General features: G+C 41.3%; 1 protein-coding gene across 1 annotated transcript; it reads left to right on the top strand.

Annotated features, from left to right (window-relative positions):
* The first annotated feature begins 7,199 nt into the window (after nt 1-7,199).
* On the top strand, nt 7,200-8,942 carry LOC147901355 (tubulin beta-1/beta-2 chain-like). The gene is made up of 3 exons (XM_087375397.1): nt 7,200-7,593; nt 7,894-8,163; nt 8,272-8,942. The coding sequence occupies exons 1-3, from the start codon at nt 7,200-7,202 to the stop codon at nt 8,940-8,942; spliced, it is 1,335 nt and encodes a 444-aa protein (XP_087231523.1).
* The last annotated feature ends 107 nt before the right edge of the window (nt 8,943-9,049 follow it).

The following is a 9,049-nucleotide window of genomic DNA, read 5'->3' as shown; positions in this document are numbered from 1 at the left end:
TATTGCTAGTCAGACTACCAAAAAGAGGCTCTACCCCTCATGATGTCTCTGGATATAGAATATGAGATTGCTTGATGTTTTGGCACCTTAAAATTTTGGGGCATTGAGTGGGAATGTCTCCAGTAATAGCAAAAAATGGCATTTCTGTTCCATTGAGTAGGAACGTGCTCTAAAACCACACCCACTCTCTTCTCTAATATTAAATGCATAATATTAAATGTATTATGGCCTATGACCCATGGGGTAGCTATGCCATACGTGGCCCTTTTATTGCCACTCACCCACAATAAATCATGGTCGATCATCATATTCCCTTTCTCACATTCTAACATGTGAAGATTTAATGTACATGCATTATGGGCACATTATATTGCAGTTTATGACTAACTTTTTTTATGAATGCATGATACTTGTATATGGTCAAAGAAGGTATATTATCATTTTTGAATGACAACATTACTCTATGCTCCATTTTATCCTATATTAGAAACTATGATCACTAGATATTACATAAATGTATTGCTCCATTATATCCTATACTAAAAACTATTTTGACCCAAATACATAATGCCAATTGAGGTTAGTACTTATGACAAGTGATGAAAACAATCTAATGGTATGAATGAGATCTTGTAAATTTTGGATATATAATATGGGTACTATGTTGATTGAGCTATTTTTCTAAGGGAATATTTTCAACTTAATTACTAAATACATACTTACAATGGTGACCTGATTCCCATCTATATGTATAATCAAGTTTTACTTTGTGTTTAAAAAAAAACTTTTGCATAAGGTTAAAATTCGAATAGTATTTATATTTGTTTAAGACTACCCATTGAGTTGGCTCCTATCCTTATATTGAACATGATAATGTTCATAAAGATTTTATGAATACAAATAGATAGCATTGGCTCTCTTTTTAGTGGTTGGAAATGTACCCTAAAAGTACCCTAAAACGACTATGTATTCCCTTATTTGTAGCATGGAAGTGATCATGGTAGAGTGGCATAATCCCTATTTTGCTTTTTTCATAGGTTCTTTTGCTACTCATGGTTGGTGGATACACCACGGCATAGATCCGAATAGATATTTGGTTTTTTGCTTCAACTTGCTTGACTAGACTTTCCTTGATGATTGTTCGATTGCGCATGATGAGTAGTCGCTGGCTTAATTGATGCATTAAGTGCAATGTTTTCCTTAAAGTTTTTCATACTACAGGATACGAGTTTGCTTATAGGGGTGGAAATAGAAGCTTGTTAACGCCTGGTGCATATTTTCCGTTAGATGCAGCAGGATACTAGTTACATAGTGTCTTTGCCAATTATTTCACTTGAATCATGCTCCTCTTATGCTTGGGTTTGTGGTCACGTATTGAGTTTAACATAATAGTCTACAGGATACTGGATGAGCACTCAACATAGTGGTTAGATGCATTCATTTCTAGTTCCGATAGAACTATCATTCAGACATTGGTCATAATAGAAGTATGGAGGGCTAAAATCCTTTTTTGGCTCCCTAAGTTTTTTAAAGCGTGGTATTGTCCAGATTACATAGGTATTTTCACTAAGCAAAATAAATCCTTATGATGAAAATGTGTTTTTTTTCATTTGACATAGTTAGTTCTGTTTCCATGTTTTTGGATCGAATGTATGGATGATCTTCTACAAGCATAAAAGACATGATATGTATATGTAGCACATGATCATGTTTACATATTTTCAGTCATATATTCTACCTTGTGATCTATCATTATCTTGCTGTGTGAATGTTCAATCTGAGTACTGTCAAAATACTAAAGATTTCTTGCCGGCCACTAGAGACATCCTCTCTTTAAATCTCTCCTCGAACCCATTGTTAAAGCATACAAGACAATGAAGGAAAGACCTCATCCAAGACTAGGGATCAGTGTTGTATCGTTAAACGCTATCGCAACAATTCTAAAAAACACTCTGCCAATTCTGCATTTGCAGGCGATGGGTGCTGCACATGAAAGGAACTACTTGTCTATATTTGAATGCATCGACCAAGTTCCCAATAAGTCGCAATTCTCTACAACAACTAGAGAGGTTGGGTCGATCGTTATACGTACAAAAGAAAATTCAAGGGAGCAAGCGGTAGTCTCGCCACAAGAAACAGCATGATAGAAGGTGAGGAACTGACGATCGAGAGTGCCCTCTTTCCATTTCTTTTCCCTTTCAGGCATGGTTGGCACAATGGTCGTCTTTTCTTCCATGACTATTTAAAAATGAGGGTGTCTACATTCTTCTCGCTATTCACATTATACAAGCCGTATCTTTTGCTAATGTATCAACTCTGTCAAGCATTTGTAGTAGCAAACGGGACACAAACAACTATCCTTCAAAGAGACATCGATCAAAAGCGTTGTGAAAGACCAAACGCAACAACTGAGGAGTTGATAAGAGACATAATCAAATTCGAAATCCCAGCAACAATCCTAGGCTCTCCCTCCTGGCATAGAAGAAACCTAAAGGATCTAATGGCAATGGTGGATCAGTGGGGTTTGCCACATATATTCTTGACATTAACAGCTGATGAGGTTATAGACACACGATGGCTAGAGTTTGACGATCTCAAGCAACTTGTAAAGCAATACAACCCACAGTTCACTTGGAGAGATTGCCCTGTCAAGTGTGCCATGATTTTGCACCTCAGGTTGCAACAATTCTTGCACCAATATATTTTTAGCAACAACGGATTGTTGGGAAGAGTCAATCATTACTTGATTAGTTATGAAATGCAAAATCGTGGATCACTTCATGCGCACATTATGCTATGGCTCCATGATGATGATGTCGAGTAAGTGACAAATGAAATAGACTCCCATGTTCCATATGAAGAAGACCGGGCTCCACAGCTTTCACATACTTCTTTAGAGATGAACATGTAGGCTAGTGCAAAGAAAGAAGATCCATAATTGTAGCAGTTCTTGCAAGCATGATCCATAGATTTCAGGCAAATGCAAGTATGGATTTCCATTTGATGACCATCCAGACACAAAGCCATCACTAGGTCCAAAGACACATCGATGGTTGTACTTTTGCCCAAATCAAAAGCATCGAAACGCCATACCGTATCATGCTGTAGTCTTGTTATTATGGCAAGGACATATGATTATTCAAAGAATCACAAATTTATACCAGTCTGTCGTACTATCTGTTGAAGTATGCGATGAAAACAAAACCGGTAGGCAGATTAAACCTAAATGTCGAGGATGCCAAGCGATTGGGACTTGAGATGCTAGATCCATTGAAGCTAAAGATGATCTCAGCATAGGTTTTGTCAAAACCGACATCACCGACCGAGGCAACATCGGCATGCTTGCAAGTACCAACAATCCATCGCAACGAAGCTAAGTACTCGATTGATTCCTCCCTCTCGATCTTCGTCAAAGATACTTGCGAAACTATTCTATCGCAACAATGCATCCAATTGACACTTACTGTGTGCAGCTCCGACTGTACTAGAGCACCTCACATTTTAGTAGTATTGGAAATCATTCACGCCCCAAAAGGAACGAAGGTGCAAGAAAACCCATGCAACAATGAAGGATTTATTCAGCAACTATGTATATCCTAGCACATGACTCGTACACTTCACCGATTACCATCCCGTCCACCATTGTGAGGGCTTCTTCTTCAACGAATTGCTAAAGAAGGTCCCCTTTAGGAATGAGAACGAATTTCTCTCAACATCCAACCTGCAAACAAGGTCATACTTTTTGGAATGTCACATGCGTGGGATTATACAGACAGAGCAGGACATCGATACACTCATCTCGAATTACTGTAAGATTCATATGCTTGTCGATGAGACAAGACAACAAATAACCAACATGATCTTGCAAAAGAGTCCTCTGCAAGCCATGGATGATACTTCTCTGACCATTTGCAAGGATGGAAACACAATTGAGAGGAGCCGAATCAGGATTTTGCAACTACTAGACGAATTTAAAGGCATGGAAAATAGTACGCTGACAGAAGATTAAAGTGCTATCTACAAAAAAATCTTCGAGACAGAAGGGGGGCTACACTTTGTAGTGCACTTGCCAATTCAAATGAATTCTACTCTGCTTTACTTGTAGTATACACAATCATCATCGACGAGATATCTATGATGACATCCCAAATGATGATCCTAGTGGTTCGACAACTATGTGAGGTTTGCAACAATAGTACACTAGACCCGTTCCAATCCAAGAAGGTGATTCTTTCCAGTGACATGCAACAACTACCACTAGAATGCAAATGTAGAGTCACTGCAAAAAATTATTGCCGAAAATGCCACATCAGTAATTTGCCCTTTTGGAGAATGGGATGATTTCACTACATGCACGCCTCCATATGGCACCTAGAAGACCCAGATTTCAATACATTCTTAAACATCATTTGCACAACACCACCAACAGAAGAGTGGATTGAATGATACTAGGTGGCCTCATGATCATAGATGAGGAGGCAGCAACATTCATCGACGCAGAGACAACTATTCTATGCACTCATAGACAGGATGTACATCGATTTAACGATGCAATATTGACATCACGATTGGCAGGCTCTGACATCATACTAGTCTAAGTCGTGTCAAATGGCATCAACATTGGTGAACTACAAGATTGGATCATGGACCCAAACTTCCACGAAGTTCCTCATGTGGCAATTGGGGCAAAGATCATGCTACCAGAGAATATCAACTTGATGATCGAGGTGGCTAATGGAGCAACATGAACTATTCAAAGATTGGAGTGGGACGATTTCCCAATTCATGCCATCTCGTCGACAGGAGAGTGTATAATCCTTAGATGCTCAAAGCACACAAGAAGGGTGCTAAATGGAACGTGGTACCACAAAATGACATTCCCAATCACGCTCACATCCTCCATGACTAGCCACAAGTCACAGGGTGCAACACTACAAGGGAAGGCAATAATTGTGATACGATGTCCAATCGTTTGCTCCTGGACTGACGTATGTCATGCTCTCTTGAGTGACTACTCGTAAAAACCTTCGTATCTTGTATGGCATAAAATTGATTGACTTTGTATCCATGCCATACATCGCACCACCGGAATAAAAGAGGTATTTTCTTTAAAACAACCATCACATACACTCTTACATTTCGACTAACTGAGATGCTCGATTCCTCAGTTTTGCCAGATCAAGTAGCCCAGAAAAAATAAACGAGACCTCAAAGTAATGGCTAGCGCAAAAGAGGTAAACCTATATGCTTTTACATTTTGGCTTCCCTACATCAAAGTAAACGTGGCTCGACGAAATTCAACAAATTTAACATTCACTACTTTGCAGCTCTTCCAACAATTCAAAAGAAAGGTAGTACAAAAGATAGATGAACAGGAACATGCCTCCAAGAGCAATGAAGATATTCTTCAACAACAAACAAATGCGAAGAGCTAACATAGCAGGAGTACTACCAGAAGAATACATCTACGGATTCAATTCTCATGAAGAATATCATCCACTAATGACAAGAGTGACCCAGATCTTGATAGACAAACCAAAAGGGTCCAACAACCTCGCAGATGGGCTAATTAAGCACATTATACAAAAACTCTCAGATGGAAATGAATCAGTCAATGAACAAATGACTCATTCGATGGCGCAGACCCTCCTTGATAAATATGGCAAAGGAATATCCACGTACTACATGATAATGCTATCATTCGCATTCAATGTCGACATCAAAGAGCTCTCCCAATTGGACAAGCAAGAAGCGGATAACATACTTCAACAATTTAGAGACGTATACGATGTAGAGGCAGGTCAGTGGTGGCTAGTAACTATTTAAAAAGTGATGTACAAGGTGGACCCCAAATTCTCTGAAGAACATTATGGGAAGACAGAAAATATATTCCCGGCACCAACAAAGATCAAACCTGAAGGTAAAGTAGAGTTTACATAATTGTCTACCATCTTGCTTTCATAACACCATGAGATTAAACTAACACTTTTCTCAACTATATCCACAAACCTTGCAGAGAGAGACCAAAGTGGCAAAACCGAAAAGGAGACTTCGGTTATAAGGAATTTTATCTATTGCATCACTTGTCTTTACAACGAAAAGAAATAAATTGGCCAAACTATAGACGCCGCCATAAAGAGACTACAACAGCACAAGACTAACCCACCAACTAAAATGCTCGATGATGTACATAGGTACGCCCCTTTTGAAAGCCACTTCAAGATGGACATAATAGCGTCCACTGGAAGTAAAAAAGAGGCAAATATCTTGGAGCGCCTGCACATTCTACGCCTAGGAACAACAACGATCTCAAGGGGTTACAATAACATAAAAGGAAACCCAGTAGTATAACTACTTAAAGCGGAGGAGACTTATTTAATTGAATTTTTTTGGGGGCTCGAATCATACATTTTGGTTACACCGTTTCGAATCATGTACAAAAACACTGAGCCGATATCATCACTTTCGGCTACTTTTGACTAATTCTGTTATAATTTGCCTACATTAATCTTCCATAAATCAGTGCTGTGCTTTTTCTTTTTTTTTGGCCTTTTTATTCTATCGCTAAATGAGACTATCGTAGAAACGAACACTAATTTATTTTCTAGTTTTTTGAAATTCAGTGTAGTTAACTTATAATAGAAGAATCCAAAAATAGCCAAAAGTGTTCATGGTGATAGTTACACACTATTAAATTATATTGTGAAATGAACACTGTTTACAATTACGCCTCATTGTCTGCCTAGAGCAGATCTAGTCATTTTTTAAAGTGGTTGGGTTAGTGTTTTAGGTGTGGTTATGAATTTTGGTAGGTGTAGTTAGGAAAGGGGGTCCGTCTTTGAAAGAGTCCGAAATGGACAGGGTAGATTCATCCTCCGCCGACCTTGGACCTTTATGTTGGACTCAAGAGGCCCCTCCATGTCCAGGAGCATGCGAGGAGCTGATCGAACGTGATGGACATGAGACCATTGATGACGGACGTTGATCACGTAGGCTGACATGCAAGAGATAATGGGTGGATGGACGGTGAGGATGAATCGGCCGAGAACGGCGGAGTCACTAACGGTTATGCCCAACCGCTGCCTTTCCCACGTTAAATTTCTCATCGTCGTCTTCATCCTCCTCCTATCGCCCTCCATCGCCATCGCCATAGCCAACACCTCCTCCTCCGTCCAATCCAAACCCCCTCCTCCTTCGCCATGAGAGAAATCCTCCACATCCAAGGTGGCCAATGCGGTAACCAAATGGGTGCCAAATTCTGGGAGGTCGTCTGCGACGAACATGGCATCGATCCCACCGGTACTTACCATGGCGACTCTGACCTCCAGCTCGAACGCATCAACGTCTACTTCAACGAGGCCAGTGGTGGCCGCTACGTGCCTCGTGCTGTGCTCATGGACCTCGAGCCCGGCACCATGGACAGCGTCCGTTCGGGGCCCTATGGCCAGATCTTTCGCCCCGATAACTTCGTGTTTGGCCAGACCGGCGCAGGGAACAACTGGGCAAAAGGCCATTACACCGAGGGAGCGGAGCTCATCGATTCTGTCCTAGACGTCGTGCGCAAGGAGGCTGAGAGCTGCGACTGCTTGCAAGGTGATACGTTACAACAAATGCTAGCGGCACCTTGCTAGCCTGTGTGAAGTGCTAAATGAACGAGCTTTCGTTAGTGCGCCTTTAAATTTTTTAAAAGGCTATGCAATTGACTTATTTGTTAGTTTTTTTTTTTCAAAAGTTATTTGTTAGTTTTGAATGACGGTTGCAGTCAACTTGTCAATCAAATTTGAACAGCCTTTGTGAATGTGCTCCCAAGTGTGTCCGTCGAACGGCTCAGCTTATGCAATGCAGTTTGCTTACATGTCCAACTTGAAAAGGGTTTGTGACTGTGCATCGCAGGATTCCAGGTCTGTCACTCTATGGGCGGAGGAACTGGCTCCGGCATGGGAACCCTTCTCATCTCTAAGATCCGTGAGGAGTACCCCGACAGGATGATGGTCACCTTCTCTGTTGTGCCTTCACCCAAGGTGTCTGACACAGTGGTCGAACCTTACAATGCCACTCTCTCTGTGCACCAGCTAGTCGAAAACGCTGATGAATGCATGGTGCTCGACAATGAAGCCCTTTATGATATTTGCTTTAGAACTCTGAAACTTACCACCCCTACTTGTAATTCCTGGATCCCTCTCCCCACAGCAGCATTACATTGATTCATTCGTGACCACCATAAAGTCTTTGTAGATGCAACGACTAACGTCACCGTCCTGATGTCTGTAGTTGGTGATTTGAACCATCTGATCTCTGCGACAATGAGCGGTGTTACGTGCTGCCTGCGATTCCCGGGTCAGCTCAACTCGGATTTGCGCAAATTGGCGGTGAATCTCGTGCCATTCCCACGTCTCCATTTCTTCATGGTTGGCTTTGCTCCTCTAACATCGAGAGGCTCACAACAATACAGAGCATTAACAGTGCCAGAATTAACCCAGCAAATGTGGGATGCCAAGAACATGATGTGCGCTGCAGATCCTCGGCATGGGAGATACCTCACTGCGTCGGCGATGTTCAGGGGCCGTATGAGCACCAAGGAAGTGGACGAACAGATGCTCAACGTCCAAAACAAGAACTCGTCCTATTTCGTTGAATGGATTCCAAACAACGTGAAATCCAGCGTCTGCGACATTCCTCCTAAGGGTCTAAAGATGTCTGCTACGTTCATTGGTAACTCCACTTCAATCCAGGAGATGTTTAAACGAGTGAGCGAGCAGTTCACAGCCATGTTCAGGAGGAAGGCTTTCTTGCACTGGTACACCGGTGAGGGAATGGACGAGATGGAGTTTACTGAAGCCGAAAGTAACATGAACGATTTGGTTTCTGAGTACCAACAATACCAGGATGCTTCTGCTGATGAGGAGGGTGAGTTTGAGGAGGAGGAGGCTGAGGCAACTTAAGCTGAATTTGCCAAGAATTTTGCAGAAAAGTCAGGACTACATATGTAGTCGAAGTGTAAGAGTTAGAAACGTTTCGGATAAATAAACATAGAAATTAGTACAAGATA

This window comes from Dipteris shenzhenensis, chromosome 6 (assembly GCF_047967505.1).
Source record: "Dipteris shenzhenensis isolate YYH24624 ecotype China chromosome 6, Dip_SZ_1.0, whole genome shotgun sequence".
In the NCBI taxonomy this organism is placed as follows: Eukaryota; Viridiplantae; Streptophyta; class Polypodiopsida; order Gleicheniales; family Dipteridaceae; genus Dipteris; species Dipteris shenzhenensis.
Note: the sequence above shows the minus strand (reverse complement) of the source record. Positions and strands in the feature narration are given on the sequence as shown.

Excerpts from the sequence above, each read along its gene's own strand:
- LOC147901355 (XM_087375397.1), top strand. The coding sequence starts at position 7,200 with ATGAGAGAAATCCTCCACATCCAAGGTGGCCAATGCGGTAACCAAATG. Across the intron at positions 7,594-7,893 it reads GAGCTGCGACTGCTTGCAAG|GATTCCAGGTCTGTCACTCT; the intron begins GTGATACGTTAC and ends TGTGCATCGCAG. Across the intron at positions 8,164-8,271 it reads GAAACTTACCACCCCTACTT|TTGGTGATTTGAACCATCTG; the intron begins GTAATTCCTGGA and ends TGATGTCTGTAG.